The sequence below is a fragment of the Gouania willdenowi genome, chromosome 10, assembly GCF_900634775.1.
Source record: "Gouania willdenowi chromosome 10, fGouWil2.1, whole genome shotgun sequence".
Taxonomy (NCBI): Eukaryota; Metazoa; Chordata; class Actinopteri; order Blenniiformes; family Gobiesocidae; genus Gouania; species Gouania willdenowi.
The window spans coordinates 10,343,107-10,369,994 of NC_041053.1; the positions used below are offsets into that span (position 1 = coordinate 10,343,107).

Here is a 26,888-nt window from a genome sequence, read left to right on the forward strand (position 1 = left end):
AAAGCATTACTGCCCATTTTCTAATATTGACTTGAAAGCACCCTCTGTGACATCATCAAGCAGCCTCTGTGACACCATCAACAAAGGGTTACCAAGGTGACAAATGTTCTTTCTTTTTTGTTCTGTCTTTCTGTTGAGAAAATAGGCAGAGCATTGAGACCATCTTATGCCATAATATTCCCAAGGAAAGAATTTATCATCTTTAAGATTAAGAAGCACCTCTCTGATTATGACATTGCCATTGGTTGGTGATGAGGATGTTAAAGAGACTACAGTTTTTGTAAAGGAGAGACAACAGCCTCTCTGATAATACAGAAAAATATATTTATACATTATACATTACTGAAAATCAGTTAACATATAACAAATAAAACACGTACAGTAGGTGGCGATATGCATCTATTTAAGTTGGTTGTAACACAACAATAACCAAGAAAGAAGAAGATGTACTGTATTTGCTGTTATGCTGTTTTAAATGTAAAAACAAAGTTGCTGTGTCCATACCTGGCTGCAGGGCGCCATCTGCTGGAGGGGCCCAAAATGTACCCCCCCCAAAAAAAAGAAAAAAAAAAAAAAAAAAAAAAAGAAAAAAATAATGTAGCGGAGGACACCAGACTGTCGGAGCTGGGAAGGAGCAGACACGCACTGCAGCGGACCTGGTGAAAATTAACACATAGACTAAAGTGGAAACCTATCAGCTCCGGTGGTGCTGCGGAGCCGCATCCAGTGTAAATTGGGGGTAAGGAACCTGCCTAATAGAAAAAAGCTCAAACTACCAATTTTTTACATTTAGACTCAAGGTAATCATGTCTTCCAAGTTTCTGGAAAGGAGACATGTCCTTTTTGGTCTGACAATTAGCCCTGCTGTGCTGAAAAGTCTTTCACAAGCAGCAGAAGTGGGTAGTAGCGTGTTTAGTTTCAGCGACAAAGTCTTCAAAGTATTTACAAGCTCATTTTTAAAATATAAGGAGTAGAAAGTAAGACAAGTCAAGGCAAATTTATTTATTTGTATTGCACATTTCACATGCACACAAGGCAACTCAATGTGCTTTACAAAAAAGTACAAAACATCGTTCAAATTGGATGCTGACTTCCGTTTGTTCCACTTCTTTGCAGCATAACAACTAAAAGAAGCATCACCATGTTGTGAACTCTGGGCTCCACTATCTGACCTGTGTCCATAGATCTGAGGGATCAGTGTTGATACACCTTCACCACCCCCCAACCACAGCTGCTCACAGAGGGTCTCTCATCAAAAAAGCTCAGCAGAGGATGTACTTCCTGCAGTAGCAGAAGTTCAGCCTTCCAACAGAGATGATGGTGAACTTTCTACAGCTCCATCATCCAGTCCATCCTCTGCTCCTCCATCACCATCTGGTACGCTGCAGCTTCGGCTAAAGACAAGGTCAGACTGCAGCGTATCATCCACTCTGCAGAGAAGGTAATCGGCTGCAATCTGCCCTCCCTCCATGATCTGTAGGACTCAAAGACTCTGAGGCGTGCAGGAAAGATTGTGGGCGACCCTTCCCATCCCGAACACAAACTGTTTCAATCTCTCCCCTCTGGAAGGTTTCGGTCCATCAGGACCAGAACCTCCAGACACAGAAACAGCTTCTTTCCCTCTGCCACCAGCCCCATGAACACAGCCCCAGCCACACACTTCATTGTGGACCAAACAAGCTATAGGGCTCAGTCATGAGCTGTGAACGATGACTTCACCTCCTAAATTAAGGCCTTCTGACAGTTCAGGTGAATCAGGTTGTAAAACAAAGACCGGCTGTTCCAGTCCTTCCTCTGTGAAAGAATTTACAATTTGGAAAAGTAAGTCCATGCATCTATCATCAGTCTTCAACTCTGAGATTTCTCCTGGGGTCGGAACCTGGGTGGATTCCTCCAATCCAGACGGGATCAACGGTGTTGAATGATAAAAACCAGGGGGAGAGAACGACTGCGTGGAATACTCAGGTTGCTGTTGGTAAGAATCAGGGAAATACTGCCAAGGCTGACTCTGAACAGGAGGAAGACTGATGGTGTAGTTTGGATTTCCATGACTTGTCATAAAACTGTGTGAAGGGTTTAAAGTAGTGGTACTCTCAGCAAATCCCAATTGGTGTATAAAGTCCACTGGCATCTCTTCGCCTGCTAAAACGAATTGGGGAAGCTGACCTGAAATTTGATCCATACTCATGTACTCCTGAGGGACTGTGGATGCACTGAACACAACGCGCTGGATGATACTGGGATTGTAGCGTTGATCTGATGAGCAAGTCGTATTACTGCCTTCCCCACCCTGCTGATTTTCATCTAGAAGTTGTTGAGTCTTCTTCTGCTTAGCCAAAACCTTGGCCCTGTTTTTGACTGTGTTCCTTGTCATCTTGTGAACAAGTTCAGGGTGGTCCCTTTTGAAATTGGGGTTCTGGAAGTATTTACAGCTCCCCTTAATGGAATGGGATTTAACGTTCTTGAACCTATACAGGTTGAGCTGGCGGTGGAAGGATTTGAATTTTGTTTTGGAGTGGTCATGCTCTTGGGACATCATCTCCTTCTCGAAGAGGAACAGGTCAATGATGATCGTCTCACCGCTGCTGTCCCAGAAGATAGCATTGTTGGCCCGGTCATTCACCATATTCCACAATTTGACTGGGAACTTTACACTGGTCATGTTGAATATTCGGTTCCCTTTTAATGTCTTCTTTTTTTCAATGATTTGTATATATTGTCTGTTTGTAATATGGACTATGAGGCTTCTTCTTCTGTGTAGCTTGTATTACTGTTGGCAACAAAGGCAAAGCATTACTGCCCATTTTCTAATATTGACTTGAAAGCACCCTCTGTGACATCATCAAGCAGCCTCTGTGACACCGTCAACAAAGGGTTACCAAGGCGACAAATGTTCTTTCTTTTTTGTTCTGTCTTTCTGTTGAGAAAATAGGCAGAGCATTGAGACCATCTTATGCCATAATATTCCCAAGGAAAGAATTTATCATCTTTAAGATTAAGAAGCACCTCTCTGATTATGACATTGCCATTGGTTGGTGATGAGGATGTTAAAGAGACTACAGTTTTTGTAAAGGAGAGACAGCCTCTCTAATAATACAGAAAAATATATTTATACATCATACATTACTGAAAATCAGTTAACATATAACAAATAAAACATGTACAGTAGGTGGCGATATGCATCTATTTAAGTTGGTTGCAACACAACAATAACCAAGAAAGAAGAAGATGTACTGTATTTGCTGTTATGCTGTTTTAAATGTAAAAACAAAGTTGCTGTGTCCATACCTGGCTGCAGGGCGCCATCTGCTGGAGGGGCGCCAAAATGTACCCCCCCCCCAAAAAAAAAAGAAAAAAATAATATAATAATAATTTAAAAATGAAAATATTAATATAAACAATCTGTAACTATACCTGCTGATCTACCGCAGCCGAGGGGACACACACACACACACGCACACAGTGTATCTGCAGTTTGTAAAAGTAATACAGAGCTACGCGGTTGAGTTAGCATTGTAGTTTTTAAAATGAAAAGGACATCCAAGCCGTCAGGTTCAGCATTCAGGAAACGAAAAAAGGAGCAGGAAAAATGGGCCAAAAGCAGTGGTATGAAACAACGTTAACTTTTAAAGCATTAGCATGTTGTGTTGACTTTTCATTTGGGCTAACAGCAACATTTAAGCTATGCTAGCTGCACTGATATTGGGGGTTGGAGGAGAGGCAAGAAGGGAGCAGCGTAAAAGCAAATAAACAGAAACACCAATAATGTATAAGAGGTGTAAAAGTTAGAAACCCTAACTTCTTGTTAGCAAGGCTGTTGCCTATGGAAGCCCATCCCTGCGAATAAAAAACAAAAAAAAACAGATATTTGTTTAAAAATGTAAGGAGTAAAAGTAAAAAGTCGCCAAAAAGAACGGATGCCCTCAAAAAAACTACTTAAGCACAGTTACAAAGTATTTGTACTTACTTGTCATCTCTGGTCACAGCTAAGTATTACATTTATTCATTAGGTTTTTGCCAAAGTAAAACATGCAAAGCTGTTGCAAAAATATTGCACTACATGCAATGTACATCTTTGAAAACATATGCAGACAAATAGTAAAACAAAAAATACATACAGTAACTAAATAAAAATACAATTTGGAGATTACAACAAACAGAAACATATCTGATTAAAGGAACCAGCGTTAGTGCTAAGTATCTACTGGAGCCCCTCTTTTCTTGTAAGGATACACCAAAATTAAATTCTTGGTCGAAACCGGAAACCATAAAGAAACCAAAGCTGAAAACCAAAACACTGAAAGAAATGACTGTGCCAATTATTAGTGCCACTGGATTTATGGCTCTGATTGTGTAATAATGAATATTAATGCTTCAAAGCATGTAAAATATTTATTTAGCACTGACATTCTAACAATGCACAATATAAAATGAAATACACAATATAATATTTAACTTGATCTCACTCGTGTGTTTATTATATAATAATGTACAGGCCAAAAACTGACTGGGCTGCAGAAAGAGTCAATTTAAATATGTTCTCTCAAAAAACTAAGTGTGTTTAGGTTTAACAATACATGAGCTTCAGCACTGAACAATCTCTCACTGCTCTGCTATGTGCGTACTGAATCTGTCTCCAAGCGGTAGCTCCACATGGCTGCATCATTTGTTGTGCACGTTGCTTTATTCCCACCAAGACGTAATGATCCTCATGACGTGGATCAAGTACAGTTGTATTGAAGTGCAGAGGATGTGAACAATACTCTGTGAAACGTGCTGACAGACAATAAAGTTTGTTTGGATGTATCGACACAGGGTTAAGCTTAGCAATGGAGTCGAGGTGACGCAGAAACTATAAATCACACTTGTGTACACAGTGTGTACTTGTCTTTACTCCATGCTCCGTCTCAACCTCTGCTTTGAGGACGCTTTAGTGCTCAGATATGATATGATGAAATTGAAGACGCTGAAGACACGTGGGCCCACATCCAGACATGCGCATGCTGGCCACGGCTTTTGTTGCGTCATCACAACATCCTGTTACGCCTGGGTTATTTCTGTGATAAAATTGTAAAAATGGCCTAAAAGTGCATTTTCGGTTTTCGGACAAAATTTGTCGGTAGCCGCAATACTAGTTTCTTGTGATTAACTTTATTGTGTGGGATGGCTGCGGTTAGTAGTGTCACGATGGGGTTTTATTTTGGAGGGCAGGCAGGAGATCTTGGACTCCCTTCCAGCAGCTTTCTCCTGCTGACTGGACCAGCTGCATCTGATAACCTGCTGAGTATAAAGGTGGAGGCTTTGCTGCAGTTCAGTGCTGGATAATTACTTTTGCTGTGATCATAGTTCTTCAGTGCTGTTAGCACTTGTGACCTGGGCTAGGTTTTTGCTTTTTGTGTTTTTCTGATTATCTCTGCCTCCCTGGACTGACCATGCCTGTGGTAACAATAAATACTGGTATGATGCACCTGAGCTCCGCCTCCGTCCCTGCATTTGGGTCTGCACCCACACACGGCCATGACAGAATGTCCCAGCCAACAGCAGACCCAGCGGGACCCTCGGTGGAGGATTTTTTATTTTTCAGCAAGTTGGAGGAGCTCCTGGCCGAGCTGGAGCCCCTGCTCTCCAGACTGAGGGAGACCAACTGTCCCCTAGGGGGGAGTGGACACTCTGATGGGAGTTTGTGTGGCCATTCGTCTTCGACCTGCTCTGGAGAGAGTTCCCATCGTGGCGAAGACTTTGGAGAACGCTAAGAAGAAGATCAGGAGATTGCTGGGTTATCCCTATACTCCACTACCAGAGACGTCCTCAGCACACAACTCTCAGGTGCAGTCCAGTTCCCAGCCCGAGTCTCCTAGCGTTCAGGCTAGCGTTCCTGTGTTTCCTAGCGTTCAGGCTAACGTTCCTGTGTCTCCTAGCGTTCAGGCTAGCGTTCCTGTGTCTCCTAGCTCCCAGGCTAGCGTTCCTGTGTCCCCTAGCTGTCAGGCTAGCGTTTCTGAGACTCCCTGCACCCGGCCGCCGCCTGTACTGCCGCCAGTACTGGCTCCCCACACCAGGCCGCCAACGTCGCCGCCAGTGTCGGCTCCCCGCACCAGGCCGCCAACGTTGCCGCCAGTGCCGGCTCCCCGCACCGGGCCACCAACGTCGCCACCAGTGTCGACTCCCCGCACCGGGCCGCCAACGTCACCGCCAGTGCCGGCTCCCCGCACCAGGCCGCCAACTCCCAGCTTTCCAGAGCCCCCTTTGCCCAACCCGCCGGAGGTTTTCCCGTCTGAGCCCCCTTTGCCCGGCCCGCCGGAGGTTTTCCCGTCTGAGCTCCCTTTGCCCAGCCCGTCGGAGGTTTTCCCGTCTGAGCCCCCTTTGCCCGACCTGCCGGAGGTCTTCCCGTCTGCCTCGCCTGATCCCTCTTCGCCCGGCCCGCCGGAGGTCTTCCCGTCTGCCTCGCCTGAGCCCTCTTCGCCCGGCCCGCCGGAGGTCTTCCCGTCTGCCTCGCCTGAGCCCTCTTCACCTGGCCCGCCGGAGGTCTTCCCGTCTGCCTCGCCGGCTCCGCCTCATGGGAGGCCGCCGGACTCCTGATCCCCTGCTTCTCTGGCCCCGCCTCATGGGAGGCCACCAGAGCCCTGGTCTCTAGCTTCACCTGCCCTGCCTCATGGGAGGCCGCCTGAACTTGGTTTTGCATTTGGGTCTGCACCCACATACGCCCATGACAAGTAGAGATTAGTATCAAAACATGAAAAAAAATTTTTTTACTCCCCCCCCCAAAAGTTATGTAATATTTTGAAGAAAAGTCTTCAATCATATATTGTTTGTCTCTCACCAGTAAGACAGTAGATAGTCAGTCACCTGTTTATTTAGATACTGCTTAGACTGTAACGATGCAAAACTTACGTGAGCATGCTTTGTATGAGATGAAACAACTACAGACTGCATGAAATAAGGAGTAGTACTGGAAAACTGCTGGTAGAAAGCATGTGGAATACCAGCCCAACTAAATCATCAACGGTCCTATCCTCTGTGTAGGGAAACCTGGTTCAGAACCTGGGGCCTCATTTATAAAAGTGTGCCTCGGTAAGCACACTTCAGCTGGCGTACTCTAAAAACCAGGATGTGCGTACGCAAACCAACTCTAAGATTTATAAACAGGTGCGCACGCTCATCCCATGCCTGTTTTAAATCATAATCAACTCGCAAAGTTGTTGCACATGAGGAAACACCTTGCGGTGCCTATAAAAGGTCCGATGAACGCCCTTGATGAATACTCACAAATTTGAATTTCATGAAGGAACGAGGGGGAAAACGGGCAAATAAAACAAATTTCACTCAATGTGAGGTGGAGATATTAATTGTTGAGGTGGACACACGCAGGAGAGCGGAGTCATTTGGTGACACAGTGCACATTATGAATGATAGAAAGGTAGATGGCGTCGCGTTGCCTCAGAGCGTCAGACTGTGACTGAGGGGAAAAAGAAATGGTCAGACATAGAAGCGGAGGAGAAAATGTGGATCACTCTCCAAAGAAAGAACACTGGAGCTCAGCCTCACAGACCAAAAGCTGGAGGATCATTGGGGAACCCCTGTGTTTATAACGGAGGTGGGGGGGGCATAGATGCACTATATGTTACCAAGATGGCGCCGCGGATGGTTGCCTCGGTACTGCGCTCTCGTAGTTGTTGCGTTTTTCTTTTTTTTTGTAGTTTCTTGCTCCCCTTCTCTGGTCTCTTTCACCAGAGAAGAACTATTAAACGTAGGACAGTCCTCTGCTGATCTTTTTTTACTGGTTCTCATTGAACCAGAAAGTTATGCGGAGATTCTCACCAGGGGAGCAGCAGCTCTCTATGGAATTTGCAGGAGACGCAGCAGAAGGGGTAAACGAGCAGGCGCGCTCATCAAACTGAGGCATCGGGGATTACGCACTGCGCTTCCATCCATTCACCTGGCGAATGTCTGCTCTCTGGCAAATAAAATGGATGAACTGCTGCTCCTAAACACCAGAAACTTGAACTTTTGCAGATCCGCCGCCCTGTGTTTTACTAAATCCTGGCTCAGTGAACTCATCCCGGACAGCTCTCTACATCTACCGGACTTTCAGCTCTTCAGAGCGGACCGCGTAAAACAGCTCTCTGGGAAGACGAGGGGAGGCGGAATATGCTTTTACATTAACCAAGGTTGGTGTACAGATGTCACAGTGTTGAAGCAGACGTGTAGCCCTAATCTGGAGAGTTTTTTCATAAACTGTAAACCGTTTTATTCTCCACGGGAGTTCTCCTCGTTTGTCATGGTCGGTGTTTACATCCCACCTCAGGCTTGTGTAACAGAGGCGTTACAGCACCTGGCCGACCAGATAGCAGACATGGAGAAAAAACATCCTGACTCTTTGCTTATCATTCTCGGGGATTTTAACAGAGCAAATCTAACCCACAAACTCCCTAAATACAGACAGCATATAAAGTGCCCGACCAGGGGTGCTAACACACTGGACCACTGCTACACTGTAATAAAGGATACATATCACTCTGTTCCCCGTGCAGCCTTGGGGCTCTCTGATCACTGTCTGATTCACCTCATCCCGACTTACAGGCAGAAGTTTAAATCTGCTAAACCTGTCGTAAGGACTGTAAAGAGGTGGACAGAGGAGTCAAAGCAGGAGTTACAGGACTGCTTTGACTGTACTGATTGGAGTGTTTTTGAAGCTGCATCAGACAACCTAGATGAACTGACTGACACTGTGACATCTTACATCAGCTTCTGTGAGGACATGTGTGTGTAGACCAAGACTTTCTGCACATACAACAACAAAAAAACCCTGGTTCACACCTCAACTTAGGATGCTGCGTCAGGCTAAGGAGGAAGCCTACACGAGTGGGGACTGGGTCCTGTTTAAGCAGGCTAAGTACACACTAACCGAGGAGATCAGAGTAGCCAAGAGGTGCTACTCTGAGAAGCTAAAACAAAGCTTCTCAAACAAAGTCCCTTCAGAAGTGTGGAAAGGCCTGCATGAGGTTACTAACTACAGGAAACCCTCCCCCCACCCTACAGGTAACAATAGACTGGCTGAAGACCTGAATAGCTTTTACTGCAGGTTTTCACACCCACCCCCCAGCTCATTAGCATCAGCCCATCACCTGGACTCTGCCCTTCCTGCTCTCCCCACTTCCCCCATACCTCACCCTCTGTCCCCCCACCTGCCCTGAAGATCAATGAAAGAGATGTGTGCCAGCTATTCAAGAAACAAAAGATCAAAAAGGCTCCAGGACCAGATGGAATGTCTCCCTCCTGCCTGAAAGCCTGTGCTGAGCAGCTGGCCCCCATCTTCACATGTATCTTCAATACATCACTGGAGCTGTGTGTAGTACATTCCTGCTTCAAAAGCTCCAGCATCACCCCAGTCCCAAAGAAACCTGCCATCACAGGACTCAATGACTATCGACCCATTGTCCTGACGTCCGTATTCATGAAGTCCTTTGAGAGGCTGGTATTGAGCCACCTGAAGGACATCACAAGACCCCTGCTGGACCCCCTGCAGTTTGCCTATCGGGCAAACAGGTCGGTCGAGGATGCAGTCAACATGGGACTGAACTACATCCTGCATCACCTCGACTCCCCAGGGACCTACGCTAGGATCCTGTTTGTGGATTTCAGCTCTGCGTTCAACACCATCATCCCGGACATCCTACACCAGAAACTCACCCAGCTCACAGTGCCGGCCTCCACCTGTCAGTGGATCACCAACTTCCTGACTGACAGGAAGCAGCAAGTAAGGCTGGGAAGCATCACATCTAGCACCCGGTCACTCAGCACTGGCGCCCCTCAGGGGTGTGTTCTCTCCCCACTTCTATTCTCCCTCAACACCAATGACTGCACCTCAGGGGACCCCTCTGTGAAACTCCTGAAGTTGATCATGTCCTGAAGCTGATCATGTTCTACACCTCCATTATTCAGTCTGTTCTGTGCACCTCCATCACTGTCTGGTTTGGATCTACAACCAAACTAGACAAACACAGACTACAACGGATAATCAGGACTGCAGAAAAGATCATTGGTGTTGATCTGCCCTCCATCCAAAACTTATACCTGTCCAGGGTCAGGAAACGGGCAGGGAGCATCACTGCAGACCCCTCACACCCTGCACACAATCTGTTTAAACTCCTCCCCTCTGGCAGACGCTACAGATCACTGTACGCCAAAACAACCTGCCATAAAAACAGTTTCTTCCCCCAGGCTGTCATTCTGATCAACACTACACAGTCATAGAGTGTCAGACCTGTTTCTGTTACTGTGAAATAACCATGGAACTAAACATAACAACCCTGGATCAACCTGTCACTGAGAATGTTCATGAACATAATATTTTCATTTAAATGTTCACCTGCACTACTCATCAATGCACTACTGCACTATTATCTTATCATTATTATTGTATTTGTATTTCATTTCATTATTATTATTATTATTATTATTACTATTATTATTATTATCTTGTTATTTATTTAGTTTGCACATATTAGTCTAACTACTCTTTATATTTATGTTAATACTTCTTTTTTTATTTATTTTTATTTTTCTAGTTGATTATTATTAGTCTAACTACTCTTTATTTTTATGTTATACTTCTTTTTTTATTTATTTTTATTTATTCTAGTTGATTGTTATTATTTAATGTTTACACTATCAGAGAGAGCACAGTTCACTAAGACAAATTACTCGTGTGTATTCAATACATTACTTGCCTATAGGTCTCGCTGGTCTCTGTAGATCCGCTCAGACCAGAGTCTCCTGTGCACCTCGTCCTCCAGCAGTGCCTGATAAGCCACTGTACGTCTTTACGCATTGTGTACGTGTTCCTTTATAACAGCTACAAGTGTTGAGGCCAATTGATCAGCAGTTTTGCGCAATGATCATGTGCTTTTGTTTACAATTATAATTATTATTATTATCATTAATATAAAACTGTATTTGTGCACGCATGTCACTCTGGGGCGTCAGTATCATTTTTTTCCTCCTTTGTTTTTGGCAAATATATGATATGTGTTGTGAAATGTGCAATGTTTGATTATTTCACACAAATGTATCAATTTCACAGAGCTGTCTTTAATTTATTGTGATTTTGTGCGTACGGCAGAGTCTGAGCTGCCGTGGAGGTGCACACATTATCTCTCTATGTTTTTTTTTAATAAGTCCCAAATGTTGCTTATAAGTGGCGTTCACTTTCTTTTTTTTTTACGTACGCAGTGTTTATAAATGAGGCCTGAGCAGTAAAAAGGGGTGCAGCGGTCTTCTCAGGATGTTTGGTCCTGTTCGGTCCGACAGAATCCGCTCTGTGTGCGGCGTGCTACGGAAGCCATAATTCTTGATCCTGGACGCATTTAGACTTCAGCATCCTCTATGTACGGATGACAATATTTGATGTTTTTGGAACAAAACGGAACATTCATTTCCCAATGCTTATATGTCACCCAAGGTAAATTACATCCTCAGGCAGTTCTGCCAATTCAGTTTGGGTAAATCAATGTTCAGACTTCAGGATTTCTTTCTTTTATTAGGTGATTTATCTTCTCAAAGCAGTTTGGGTTTACTTCTGAGTTACTCATTTTGAACAGATAAGGCCGATGCGTGGCTTTGCAGTGTCTGTAGACACTGCATGTCACTGCGTTCTCTGTCTCACAACCTCTGCTTGAAAAATGATGCGCTTTGGCTAAAAGCCCCAAGAGCCTCTCGTCCTGAAAAAAAAAAAAAATGACAGTGCCAAGCCTTTAAATCTATCCAAAGAGTGCACAAAGAACGATAGCTGTTCTCTCTAAAGCTTGCAACTAGAATTCACAGAGAAAAGAGAAAATGCTAATAAGCCTATCAGAGTGAGATAATTGTGATCAGTTGCTTTTGTGAGCCATTCTAATCAAAAACAGGTGGCTTGATCCATGCCGATGAGTGAGAGGCTTCAGACAAATGAGAAAGTAGGTGGAATAAAAGAAGAGGACAAAAGAATAACAAAGAAAACATAGCTTAACACAGCACGGCGTTTATGACCAAACATGAAAGAAGCATTTTTCTTACATAAAGATCAATAGCGCAAAACTCGTATGTCACAATTGCAGAGGCTATTTCAGTTGTTGTTAAATTTACCCTCCTCTTTGGCTCAGCCTGTCTCTGAGCTCATCACCTGACTCAGATCAGCAATCAGTTACTGAGGGAGAGAGGGAGAGGAGGATAAAAAAAATGCTGAACAAACCAGAGCAGAGCAGGTGGGAACAGGGTTTATTTTTTTTTGGACTGACAGATTGGCATAAAGAGAAGACAGAGGAAAATGGTAAAATAGGACCCAGGATAAAAAAGACATCAGAGCAGAGCAGAAAAATAAGCGTGACCTGTTCAAAGGAAGACACAAGCCTAGTTTTGGTTACCCTTGGAAAGGCGCAATATCTAAAAAGTAATGGAAACGCCTGAAATTCCAAAAACCACTCAAATATTGCAAAAAAGTTTTTACGCTTTCATGACAAGGAATTACAGACACTTTTTCCGCAAATATACGTCACATGACCACTTCTCTCATGGAAAACATGGTGCAGTACGTGCAAACAGTAGAGGAGACTGAGACATTTCTTAATATTATTATTACGTCTAATGTGGCATTATTACTGCCACATTAGACATGAAACAACAAAGGAATACAGAGTGTTATAAGGAGGTTGTGAGCCTCCATTTTCCTGCAGAGCAGTCTCACGGGGTGAGATTTCACTGGAGTTACGAGGCTCCTGCCCAAAACAACCTTAAGTGGAAACATGTTCAACGCGCAATTTTACTTTGTCGAGATTTAGAAATATCGCTTTTATTTTGCGGAAATCTGTAATGGAAACACAGCTACAGAGAGACGAGTGGAAAATCATACGGGAAATTAAAGTGGAAGAGCAGGGGCCCATTGGGGCCGACAAAATAAGGTAGACTAGTAGATACTAAAACGATTAAAGTACTGAGAGATGGAAGGTTTTCAATAAAATGCAAACTGAACTGAAAACCAAGGATAAGAAAAGGCAAAATGTTTGTGAAAGTGGATCAGAGAAAAAGATACCAGTAATCTTTGGAATAAATAAAGTGTAATCACTGGTATTCCTATTGTGGAATGTTTCTCAAATGGGGATACGTGTACCCCTAAGAGTACACGATGGCACTACAGGGGGTACTTGAGAGAAAGACAGACAGACAGAGAGAGAGAGGAAGATTAACAAATAAAAGCATTAAAAATATGACGTTTTGTAATGTTTATTTTTGTTAAAAATTATAATCATACTAAATTTTACCAGTAACTCACAAAACGACAACACAAACACACAAAAAAAGAGAAGCATATACTGAATTATAAAAAGAAAAGACAAACAACAAAAAACACTAAATTACACTAAAAAAACCAAAATGACACAAAAACACACAAAATGATGATAGAAATGATCTTGATTAGAACATGAACTGAAAATACAAGAATCATTCTTGGTCCCACATCAGGAGGAAGATCACAGGAAAGTTTAAAAACTAGAAATAAATCTATTCAGGAGGCACTAAATACTGTTTCATTTCACTTATTTACAAAATAAAATTATTTAAAATGTGTGTTATCACTTATTCATTCCATTATTATGCTCTATAGTGTTTTTTCATAGAACTCTGAGCAAAATGTTTTAGTCAGACAAATGGGGGACTTGGATTTAAAAAGTTTGAGAAGCAGCGATCCAGGAGAACAAAGGGAAATCAAAAGACTGTTAAAAACAGGAAAACAGGTTGAAAGGCCCATCAGGAATGACAAAGTTTAAAGATGTGTTGATACCGAACAAAGTAATAATGGGATGTATGAGATTCCCAGTTAGGGTCTATGTCCCCCCCCCCCACCACTCAGATGTTACAAGTGTCAAAGGTGAGGGCATATAGCTGCAGTCTGCAGAGGAAATCAAACAAATCCAAATTTTGAAAAAGATAACTTTTATTTCATGAAATGTTATAAACAGTACATTTTTCCTGACTTATCTTGATTAAGATAAATAGGAGTATAACTGTTTTCAGAGACCTATGTGGGTTATAACTAATGTTGTGCCGATACCGATACTAGTATTGAGAGGAGTCCCGATACAGCACTAAAAAGCTGGATTGGTATCGGCAAGTATTAACTATCAACACGCTGATATCGCCGATTTAAGGCATCAAACTCTTCTTCAAACTACTTTTAATACCCAGTCTGCCGAACGGAAGAACCCACCAAACACCAACGACGAAGGATCCCCCGTTACCTCGTCGGCGGTCACTCCCTATCCACACCGATGGGTCTATGGCCACCCCACTCCCTCCAGAGTAATACAGGTCTCATCCTCTCCCCCCTGCAGAAGGCTACAGTCCTCGCTGTGGGGCCGCTCCGCTCCCCTTGGCCAGCCGACTTCCCCCGTCTAGCAACGTGGCCGGCTCCGAGCAAACGGCGGACTCACTATAGGTGCGCTTGCACGGGATGCACCGGCGTCCGCGGGCACCGCCTCCTGCCTGGCTATGGCCCAGTGTCGCATCGTACTGAGATTGTATATGCACGTATATGCGAATGCGTGCACATGCGCACTACCAAAAAATGACTTTTTGCTGAAAATTTTTTTATTCATTTTTGTTTATTTTTATTTTCAAAGTGAACGGACACGTGTTTTATTTGTTTATTGGATTATGTTAGGGTTAGGGTTATAATCTCAGTAGGGAGGTAAACCGAAACACCGGTTTGCCGTCCGCCGCTAGAAACAGAAAGCCCACTCCGTTCTCGCCCTGGCCGTCACCTCGGGTATGCAGCAGGCCTCCCTCCCTCCTCTACCCCAATATGCTTCCCGGAGCGCCCGCAATGTTGTGTCAGACGACGGCTACACATAGGTAAAATGCAGAAGAAATATGTTCACTGTGATGTGATTAATAAGGATTATTATTATTATTATGAATAATAATAATAACAATGAACTGTTTCTGATTTAATACTGCTGCTATTGTGTACTGGGTTGTACAAGTTGTTCCTTATGGTTTGATTATTGTCACCCATACCAGGTAGACAATAAGTATTTACTCTGTGTTGGTATGTTTTTTCTGTTTCACAAAGGTTTAACCAGTGCCAGACCTAGCCATGATAGCAATGATTTTTACATCCAAGTCATATTTTTTTTAAAAACACTCGGTATCAGCCGATACTACGCAACTGGGCCAAAAAAGGGCATCGGAAGAACACTAGTTATAACAAAGTACAAGAAATCAAAAGGGATTAAAGTATTGGAGATAGTTTGGTGTTCTTTCTGGAACCAGAGGACAGTGTCCCATAAAACCCAGGGACTGAACTGGTGGGATATAAAAGGTAGCGTTCAATAGAAATCCCTGTTCACTAATAACTATAAACTTGCATCTAATGTAAAATATTCCTTAAAACGAAAAGCCAATAAAAAAGTTCCTCTGTGACCATTAGACAGTGAAGAGGCCCTTTGCTTTGAGGTATTTAAGGATAGAATGATCACTATAGAAAACAAGCTTCTTTTTTAAAGACCAAAATGTTGGCTTGGACTTCTTTCTTTAAAAATCTATTCCAATGCACTAGTATTGAAATTAAATGAAATACAAACAGGGTATTGGCATGTGGGTAATTAAGAGTAAGAGTGGCTTTAATGGCACATTAAATAATTTAGGTCATATTAGTCAAATGTCTTAAGGTCCATTCTCATTGGGGCTTTTCTTCAGTTGAACATAATTTGCTACTGTTGGTTCTGTATTGTTAGTTTTTTGCTTGATAATATGTTCTTTAAGTTTTGTCTTTGTTGGAATGGAGTTCTGTCTGCGTAAGCACACCCTGTCTAGTTGGTATGTACAGTATGTGCTGTGAGAATTATTTTGCTCTTTCCTGTTTTCACTCAGGTGTGCCTCAACTCATGATACAGAGCATAATGGTGGAATGAACTAGTGATAACACACATTTTAAAAAATCTCATTTTGTAAATACTAGTAGAGTGCCCGTCGGAAGTATGTATTCATATAGTGGGAGCTTAAGTAGAGTTGTCAATTATAGGCATAATAATAACAACATACTCTGTAGCATTATAAAGGGGTATATTTGCAGGTGCAAAGTAAAATAGTGTGTGCAATTTCTCTGGTTTAATTCTATGAGACATGCACATGATGAATATGTTGTTTTTTTTTTTTTACTCATTTTTAAAAAAAATTCTTTTGGTGTATTTTTCTGTAATGTATTTTTTTGGAGTCAAAATATCATGTGTTGCGAATGACTGACCATGACTGCTGTTTTGAGAAAATCTTTATTATTACTCTAAATCTATTAAAATATATTGGTGTGAGACAAATGTCAGATACACCTGTCATGAGAGAACTGAAGGTTGAGGTTCCTCAGGGCTCTGTTCTTGGACCCCTTCTGTTTAGCCTTTCTATGCTTCCTTTAGGACACATTCTACAGAACTGTAAGGTTGATTATCAGAGCTACGGATATGATACACAACTATATCTATCACTGAACCCAGATGACTATGGTCACATTGAGGTGTTTTGTAACTGCTTAGAAAAAGTAAACTGCTGAATGAGTGAAAACTTCCTTCAACAAAATCATGACAAGATGGAGGTGATTGTCTTTGGTAACAAGGAAAAGAGGACTGCTGTCAGCAATTATCTTGAGTCTAGATCTTTAAAAGCTAAAGACCAAGTCAAAAACCTTGGTGTTCTGATTGACTAAGATCTTACATTCAGCAGTCAGATCAAATCTATCACAAAAACATCTTCTACCACCTAAAGAACATCTCCAGAGTGAAAGGCTTAATGACTCAGAAAGATCAGGAAAGGCTGGTCCATGCTTTTTATCAGACTGGACTATTGTAATGGTCTTCTGACAGGAATCCCCCAAAACAGCATCAAACAGCTACAGCTGGTTCAGAACGCTGCAGCTCAGGTCTTAACCAGAACAAAGAGGTCAGAACACATTACTCCAGTTTTAAAGTCTTTACACTGGCTCCCAGTCAGCCTCAGAATAGACTTTAAAGTTCTGCTGCTGGTGTATAAATCTGTGAATGGGTTTGGTCCAGAATACATCAGTGACATGTTAGTCAGGTCTGAAACCAGCAGGTCTCTCAGATCTATGGACACAGGTCAGATAGTGGAGACCAGAGTTCACAGTAAACATGGTGATGCTGTGTTTAGTTGTTATGCTGCAAAGAAGTGGAACAAACTGCAGCAGAGCTGAAGTCAGCATCAAATGTGAACAATTTTAAATAAAAGTTAAAGACATTATTTTTCTCTACTGCATAGGATTGAGATTTTTAACAATGTTATGACATAATGTTGGTTGATGATTTTAAATGTCTTTTGCTGTTGCTGACTTTAATGTTCTTATAGATTTTAAGCTGTTGAATGTTTTCTGTTGCACATTGATTTGCCTTGTGTATGAAATGCCTTTTAAAGATGGATAAAAAGATGTCTGCACTTACTGTTGGTTTTCAGACGGGCCGGCTCACTGTTGCGACTTCCTGCCTGGTTGATGGCCTTGACAAAAAAGATGTAACGGGTACCACTCTGCAGGCCGTGCACCGTGTAGTGGTTCTGCTTGATGTTGGGTACGATCATCCAGCTGTCTGCTGAGTTGTACAAGCCTGGTAAAGCCACAGAAAAAAAGCTCAGCATTAGTATCTGTTGGTACTTTGCAGAGCTTTGCTGATTCAGGCCAAAATAGGTTCTTAAAACGTGTGCCTTCAAACCACAAGTGAGTCATCACACAAAGCAAAGCTCAGAGACAGGATGGCTCTCCATGTTATGCAACATTTATGTGTACACACTGATCCATGCCATTACCTTTTCCATCAAGTTTGTCCTAACAAGATTCCCAAAGGAAATGCAACGTGTTCATAACGCTGAAGTTGTTAGCCATTACGACCATAGAGCTCACTATATACCAACAGAAGTATGGCCTCAGGGCAAAGGACTGTGATAGGCTATGGGTTTAAACGTTTGGAGAAGGATGGAGTGTACCACAATAACTCCACTTGGTGTGTGCTTCATTTCAAAGCTGCTCAGTGTGAAAACGTCATTGGAGGATCACTTATGACCAGGGCTGTAATGAGTACTGATATATTCTACTCAAGTACAAGTACTGTTACCTGACTGAAATTGTACTCAAGCCCAAGTACAAGTAAGTCCTACATAAAATACTCAAGTACAAGTAAAAAGTAGCTCAATTAAATAGTACTCAAAGTAAAAGTTACTAGTTACTTTCAGCCCCTAAGTTTATTTTTTTTGTTTATTAATCTTGCCACGGTTTCCTTGCATAAAGTAAACATCTCATGTATAAACTTAAAAAGGAAGAAACCAAATCTTGCACAATTGGAACTTATTTTATTTTCCACAAAGGCATCTGTATAAAACTAAAGGTTTGTCTAAATATACAATTATTTCTTAAATAAAATAACACCAAATAATGCAATTTAAAAAAAACCAATTCTCAGGCTCTAAGTATGGCTACATTTATGAACATGCAATGCTTTTTTGGCACCGTGCATTTCGTTTAATCTGATTGGTCGACTATGATGTGATGTATTTGATTGTTTTCTGGTCATCTCAGTTTTTGTAGTTAAAACAATGTCCGTTGATCATTTTAAAACAAAAAAAATAAATAATTTACTCAGTAACAGTTGGGTGTAGAAATGTAACAAATTACTTTACTTCTTTTAAAATGTACTTAAGTACAAGTAAAATTACAGATTTAAAAAAATGCACAAAAAAGTACAAGTACCCATAAAAGCAACTCAACTACAGTAACATGAGTACTTGTATTCTGTTGATTTCACCTCTGCTTATGGCAAACGGAACTTTGGGGATTTTTACTTTAACTTCAATTTTAATATCACAGTTATTTTGACCTTGACTTGACCCAATGCTCCATCAGTACATTAGCCTATAGGTAAAGCACAACCAGATCAAGGACTGAACATTATTAAGATCAGTTAGAACGCAGGGTTGGCTGAATAGCTTCAGTACTTTTAGTAGCAGTTTCAATAATATGTCTTACTACAGAGGCAATGAAATATATATCTATAGCTTCTTATTCAAATTGTTAGAGCGTGAAATGTAAAAATACCCGCATTGTTATAAAAAAGAAGTAATACAACCCGAAATGTAAGAAAACATTTCATAAAATCCAAAAATGTTACAACTGGTCAATGATGAAACAAGTTGCTAAGCCCAAATGTAAAAACTTACAAAATATATAAATATAAGCACGCACGCACACGCACACACACACACGTAATCTCGCTCTATGATGTAATACAGTTATTACATTATTAGGGGAACAATATTCTTCCTGCCCCATAATGCAATAACAAATGCAGCGACCAGTTATTACATTTCGGGTTTTCTTACATTTTTTAAAAATGTATTTTAATTTTATGTTGTTACATGTCAGGCTCTAACATGCCATAGACATCTCCTGCTAACTGCTTCTCCTCTTGTTACCATAGTGACCTTCCACAAAAAGAAAATAAAGTTCTCCTTATTTTATGATGTATATATATTTATATATATATACACCAAGGATGAGTAATTCTCTAACTACGTTCATCATTACCAATTCGACAAATAACTTTTATCCTTTAAGTAAGGCTGGAACAAAGTGAAAAGAAAAAACTTTAGCTTAACCTCACTAAATTTGGCCCTCAGAGAGTTTGCTCGCGCGCCACCCAATCCCCCTATGCTGTGAAAAATTCCTGGTGAGAACCCTGCTGTTGGTTTGCTAACAGCTGGTTAGCATGAGCTGATTAGCTAGAGCAGGGTCGTCCAATTTGGGGCCCTCGAACCAAAGTTGGCCCCCAAGAAATTGGTTTTGGTCTGTTGCCCGTATTTGAATTTTTTTTTTTTTTTTTTTAGCATGTTGTGCTCTATATAGTACTCTATATAATTTCTATTTTAACCAAAATTAATGTAATATAGTACAGTGATTTATAACAAATAAATCTATAGCTGATGTCCAATTACATTAATTTTCTTGAGTTTTAAAGGATTGTTGAAGGCAGTAAAAGATATAGTGTTATGATCGTATAGGCGGGGTATGTTGTGTCCCATTTTGTTGCACTAAATGTCTGAAGATATTTAGACATTTCAAAATGTTATGCCATGAAACAAAATAAAGAAAAGAGTTCTTCAGTTTCAAAACTACTTTAAATGTTTATTTTGTTCTGTTATGATATTGTATATGTAATTTCATGCATTGCAACATGAACGTTTAGTTTAGGCCCGCAGCGCCTTTCATTTTCGGCCCGTCAATGAAAAGAATTTGGGCACCCCTGAGCTAGAGCTAGCTAGAATGATAGCTTTAGGAATATTTAGGTGAAATGGAACTTTTCAGAAGTAGCCTATAGTGCTAACAACACAACAGGACATTTAAACTCGACCTTTAAACCAGCAGACAAAGTAGTGCTATGCTAACCCTTTTCTATTGCTAGATTTTATATGAGTGATGTAGTTAGCATAACCGTCTCAATCTCTTTGCAGTCTAACGGGAAAATGAAACCCTGAAAGGAAGACCTTCACGAGTTGTGCTCACCGTGTCCCCTGTTGTGGGGACAGGTTGTGAATTATTGAGCGAGATGGCAAATGCATGCATAAGTGATGGCTGAAAGACTGCTAGTAAATATAAATACATCACAGGACACAAATAAGGACTTTAAAAGTGGAGCGTCTTTAAGAATGAATGAAGGAAGGGGACTTTTAAGTTGGAGCAAAGGCTGAACTCTATCTTCCACCTTTAGCGTTGGATGCAGCTATATTTAGGAAAAGCTTTTACTACTACACTCACAAATCACCATCAGAGTGACTTCTTCACCCACAGTTAACAATAACTTGTTTTTATTTGTGAATTTTGGCTTTGGCAATATAAATCAATCAATCAGAGTTTAAATACGAGATATGATCGTTGGGTATATTTAAAGCTGAATCACAACCAGAAATTCTTTCAGATTTTATTTTACTTTCTAGGGCAGGGGTTCCTAATCTTGGGGTCAGGACCCCATTTGGGGTTGCAAGACACTAGGAAGGGGTCGCCAGATGCCTTCAAGAAACTAGAAATATTTTTTGAACAATTATTTTTTACCCTTTTTCTGTAACTACACCAAACTTGCCACATATTTGCTCATTTTAAAGCATTTTTGCTACACTACGCACTATGCTATCATTTCAATACCTTTTCTGCACATTTTTTCCACTTTCAAGACATTTTCGACACATAAACCCTCTCCACCACTTTACAACCTAATGACACATATGTTGACCCATTATTGTCACTTTTAACCTTTTTTTCACCAGATTTCATGCTTATTTTTGCCAATTTAATCACATTGACGGATTTGTCATGCCCATTATTTGCCAGTTTAAACTAATTGTTCCTTCTTTTTAAATGAGATTACCCCAACCCCCTCTCCACCACTTTTAAGCCAATATTGACACTTTGAACTCTTTTTACAACTTTGTCTGTCATTTTTTGCCCACTCTATTTTGTAACTTTTAACTAATTTCTGTTACCAATTTTACCACCTTTTCCACCATTTTTGGTCACTTTTAACTCATTTTATTTCTCATTAGAACAAGGATTGAAATCTTTAAGATGATTATATACTATGGCACAGATAATTAGAAACAATAGCTTTCTCACAAGCATCTAAACCGATACTCGTGTGGAAAAACGGCTGTACATTTTTGGATTATTGCATGTCTAAAGGTAATTCTTAACTATAATTTTTACATACATTCATAAGAACAACCTGTTATTTGTTTGAATTTTATTTACAGTGACATCAGACTATAGACAAGCCTGGACAGGGGTGTCAAACTCATTTTAGTTCAGGGGCCAAATTCAGATCGGTTTGATCTCAAAAAATGATGCTACAAATGAGTAATTTCAACATTATTGTGTCCTAGTTTGCACTGCGTATACATAAAATACACAAAATGTAAAAAAAAAATGACAATATCCAAGCAATAAGTGACAGATATCAGTTACAATTTGTATTTAGTTAAAGGAAATGTTATTTAACAATTTGAGGAAAACTGAACGCTTTTTAAGTTTTTCTCAACAGTTTAACACAGAAATGATCGCAATCATGCAATATAAAGACTGGGAAAACAGTGAGCACCTGCAAATATTGTTGAGTCTCCATTACACAATGATTCATGTTTTCTTTGTCATTTTCACTTTCTTCTGCAGGCTGAAATGGAGGCTCCAAAGGGCCAAATTTGACCCCTGATCCTTTTAATCTGCGAAAAGGATCAGGTTTTTTGAATGATGGTGATGTGATATGTGACGGCTGTAATCTGATGTAGACAATCTGTAATATTCCTCAAAAGAATCACATTAAAAATACAGACTTTACAATCAGATTAGGCCATAAAAAATGATCGCTGTGGTGGAGGAGAGGAGATGATTGGACATTTTGAAAGTGGAAGTAAAGAATGGTTTGATTAATCTGCATCATGAACACACACGCAGAAACACACACACACACACCCACACACACACACGCACACACACACACTTGCGCCTCCCTCTTCTCATCACTTTTTGATCCCTTCAGCACCTCCTCTCCTCTCTCCTGTGCAGCCTGACATTTCTCCATTTCACCATTCAGCTCAAGCACTCCATCCATCTGAAGCATCAGGTTACATTTCAGCTCAGTGATTTAGATATTCAGCAGTGCGCTGCCACACAGTCCTCTGAGGGGAAACTGAGAAAGCAAGAAATCCATTTAGACTGCCATTTCACTTGACTTTGTACCATTTCATCTTTGCTAACATTCCAAGTGGTTAAATGCTCCCACTTGAGTTCCAAACCATCTTTCAGTTTGTGTTCTGGTTGGTCACATCATCAGGATGTGAGGTTTCAGGGGCTTGGTGAATGCTGCCTCCACAGGGTCGTCAAAGTGCAGCAGCAGGAAATAAATCAGCAAGTGAAACCAAGCAGCAAAGTGATGAAGGCAGAGAATGAGTATTTGGGATGATATCTGGGGCTCTAACTACACACCTGATGTCGACACTTCTGTCGAGTTGCCGACGTTGGTTTTTCATTGATTTTGTTTCACCACTTTCGAAAACAAAGATTTCATCCACCCGTCTTACCTTTCATGCCATGTATCGATCGCTAGGCTCGTAACTGTGGCAGCACTGACAGAAAAAAACCCCACAAAGCCCTGGAAATACACACGCTCTGATTCACAATGACAGCAACAGCTTCCACAGTGTCCTAACACACACACAACGTTGTTATTTGGCCTCAGAAGTGCCTGTTCACAAAAATATATATTACATAGACACCTTGTAACTCTGAAATGTTACTACAAGTAGCAGAACTATGTTTTTTGTGGTGAGAATAATACAGTTGTTGGATTTGTTTTCTTAACAAAAAGGGAAAAAAAAACGATTGGTTGGTGAATGCAGCTGAGTTAGTTATGAGTTGGGGTCAATTACAATTACATCTTCAATTATCCATGTTCAATTACAACTCAATTATGATTACGGTGACTGTCATTTTTACCAATTACATTTAAAAATAAAATTACTATTTTCCCCTGAAAGTTACAATTACATTCTGAATTACTAAAGTTCAATTCCAATTAATCACAATTACTGAGCCTTTAATAAATAAACCTCATCCATGTCTTAAATCAGCTGTACAATACACTAGAAAATATCATTTTTAATCTAATTTGTTTCTCTCCTATTGGTTTCCTCGTTAGGCTTCCTAATCAATGAAAATATTCTGAATGTGAGTTATAACCATCACTGCTGTTCTGTACCAGGGAGCATTGCTCTGCTGGAGTCTATTATCCCCAATGATATTACTGTAAGTGTTGATACATAAAGAGATCTGCCCAACACTGTGTGTAAAGAATTATCTCCTGTCCCATGTAGATCTAAATGGGTTGTTTTAGCGCTCTATGACATTGCTGTTGAAATATGTCAGACATTATTACACAAGTACAATTTTTTAATTGTTAGGCTACTTATCCACTAGAACACTGGTAATAATAGTACTTAATGTGATGGTCTGACATTCAAAGTTTACATATTGTTCACGGTTTAGAGCAGTGGTTCTCATTTTAATTATTATCATTTGTATTTATTTTTTAAATCATTGTACTTTATATCATGATGATTTATTAACCTAATCCTTTTTTCTTTGTTTGAAGTAACTCTGGGATCTGGGTTCTGCTAAAACAACAAAAAATGTCTGCAGTCGTGTGTTTGTGTATCAACAGGTGTGTTATGAGACTGTGCAGCCAATATGTCCATGTGTATGTGTACTTACTGATGAAGTTGGTCTGACCAGTGTAGATGGTGTACTGTAGCTCATAGGAGGTGACGCTGAACTCGTCTTCAGAAGTCCAGTGAACAGTGATGGTGTCGTGGGAGGCGGTGCACAGCTCGTCTCTTATAGAGGGCGGGTTGGGAGCTGCAGCAAGAAACAGGAAGGAAAAGCATCTTTACATCATTAAACACCATGAGAGCACAACAGAACAAACAGGCCTGGAGTGGCTAATCATTATCATTAGCACCTCAGGGGCGGTCTGATATTTGGGGCGAGAGGGCCGGTGTTAAGTCATGGTGCTGAGTTCATCACATACACTGCAGGGTTCCTGCCAGTGCTGATGAGTGTAGGGGCCCCTACAGAGTAATTTTGCCCCCCCTAAGGTGCGGTGTCGCCCCCTACGGTGCGTTTTGACCAGCGTAGGGGGGCTTTTCTGTTGTTTTTTCCTTTTTTAAACGGTACCATCGTAATAACTATTGAACACTTGGACAACCAGGCATGTTTAAACTCTCTTTTTAATCTGCATAACCGATAAACACATACTATAAGTAAAATTATAAAAATCACAAGTTAAAGTGTAAACAGGTTCCTAACAAACACATAATAATCTGAATACATCAACACTAGACACATTAAAAAAGGCTCCAATAACTGCTGACTCAAAGAGTTCATGAGCTGATATTTTATGGAATATATCAGTGCATGTGGATCACTATTAGTGTTATTGTATGTATTCATTTATTTCCTCACTTAAAATGAAATTATTCAACTTTAATCATGTTTTAATCATGAGTTTATTTCATATTTGATACTGAGTTACATAAAGTTATGGTTAATGAATAACTGATTTCCTATAATTAAACCAGATCAAGCTGATGATTTAATCATTCAGTATATTTAGGTGTAATAATCTCAATAGTTACATTAATCTAATGGGACCAGCTTTGTCTGTGAACACGTGAAATATTATTAAAAAATATTGCGTTTCACAAGTTGGGACGGATGTAGTGACATTAATATTTATGCTAACATTTCACACAACGACGGTGTGTTAGCTTAGCATAGTTAGCTTTAGTTGAGTTTCCAGTTCATAATCGTTGCTACAGGTTCATCTTTGTCCCTGTGTTTGTGGAACTTTGGGTGGATCTGACGGAGGAACTTGGATTGGTTCCCTTTGTTGGATGGTTATCTGGTTTTAACCAAGTAGCGGTCCATGATGTATCGCAGCATAGTAGCTTCTGGTAGCCCTGACGATCACCTCACACACAGACGGAGGTGTGTGAGGGAGGCGGTGGCAGTGCTCACCATGGAGGCTCCACGGCAGAGCTCCCGTAAACAGCATTCCGCTCCAGAGAATAATAAGTTGTTGACAACACCACTTTCCAACATGGGAATTTGTCGTTTATATCGTGGATAACATATTCTTACCGGTGAGAATATTTTTGACAATAAATCATAGATAAAATATTGCACATTCCTAACGAGCACCCCTGCAGCTCCTTAGCTGCCCCCGATGCTGCCTGTGTGCATCCTCCTCTTGGTAACCGTAATCATCGTCCAATGTAAACAGTGTTGCTTCAACCAGACATAGCGTGTAGCAACAAATGAAGCTGCTCATTATCTTTATAACTCGCAATGGATCATTCCACATGTGCATGCATGGATGTTGAGTACTGTCTGGTTGAAACGTGTTTGGGCTTAAAGAGACATCGGCTTCTCAATATTTTTAACTCAATAAAGCCTTCCAGAAAGAGAATTCTGGGTTAAATGTTCTGATGCAAAATGCCAAACAGCTAAACAATATGTGCTCCCTTTGGCTTTTTCTCCTATAAGAGGACTTATCTCTTTCAAATAATTAAAGCGTAGATCTATGCTTTTGATGTGATATGATATACCAACCCCTTTTTATTAGTTGTAGCATCATAGTTCCCTATCTGCTTTTCAAATGGGAAGTGGGGGTTTGATTCCCAGTTGGATTTTTCTTTTTCATTTGAAGCCAATTTTCATTCCGAGCAGCATGAAAAAAATAAATAAATAGTGCCTTGAAGTGTATATCAAAGTATAATTTCCTTAATAATAAAGATGACATGTTAATCCATTCTAGTTCTCTTTTAACTGCATGCTGATATAAAACAACTTCAAATCAAACCCGTGATCATTAATAAATGTACATTCTGATATTGTTCAAAAGAATGTGTTGCAAAGACTAATGTTGGAGATGTGCACTCATCTTCCTTATTCAAAGATCTACAGTATGTCTAACAAAACACATTATTTTGCACCATATTTATTTTTTATTGACTTTTTAGAATGGAACTATTTTACAGTTTTAGAACCTGTGTTCCACCATCTTGAAATCTTATGATTGATGATGTCATGCCCCCATTTACCTGTAAACATCCCATTGTTTTCTATTGGAGTGAAACATTCAGTTTTAGATCTAACTGTTGAATGTCTCCCACCCTAAAGGACTTCTACCCTCAGGGTTTGTGTGTCTTCAACAGTCCATGATTTACTCGCTAACTTCAGCAACCACAGCGTCAGTCACACA

General features: G+C 40.7%; 1 protein-coding gene across 3 annotated transcripts in view; it reads right to left on the reverse strand.

Moving 5' to 3' along the window:
• Nucleotides 1-26,888, reverse strand: part of mid2 (midline 2) — a 334,562-nt gene that overhangs the window by 33,311 nt on the left and 274,363 nt on the right. For all 3 annotated transcript variants that reach the window (XM_028459469.1, XM_028459470.1, XM_028459468.1), the window contains 2 exons: nucleotides 24,338-24,481; nucleotides 17,478-17,639 (listed from right to left, as the gene is read on the reverse strand). In XM_028459469.1, the coding sequence (XP_028315270.1) occupies nucleotides 17,478-17,639; nucleotides 24,338-24,481 (306 nt within the window). The remainder of the gene's footprint in view (nucleotides 1-17,477; nucleotides 17,640-24,337; nucleotides 24,482-26,888) is intronic.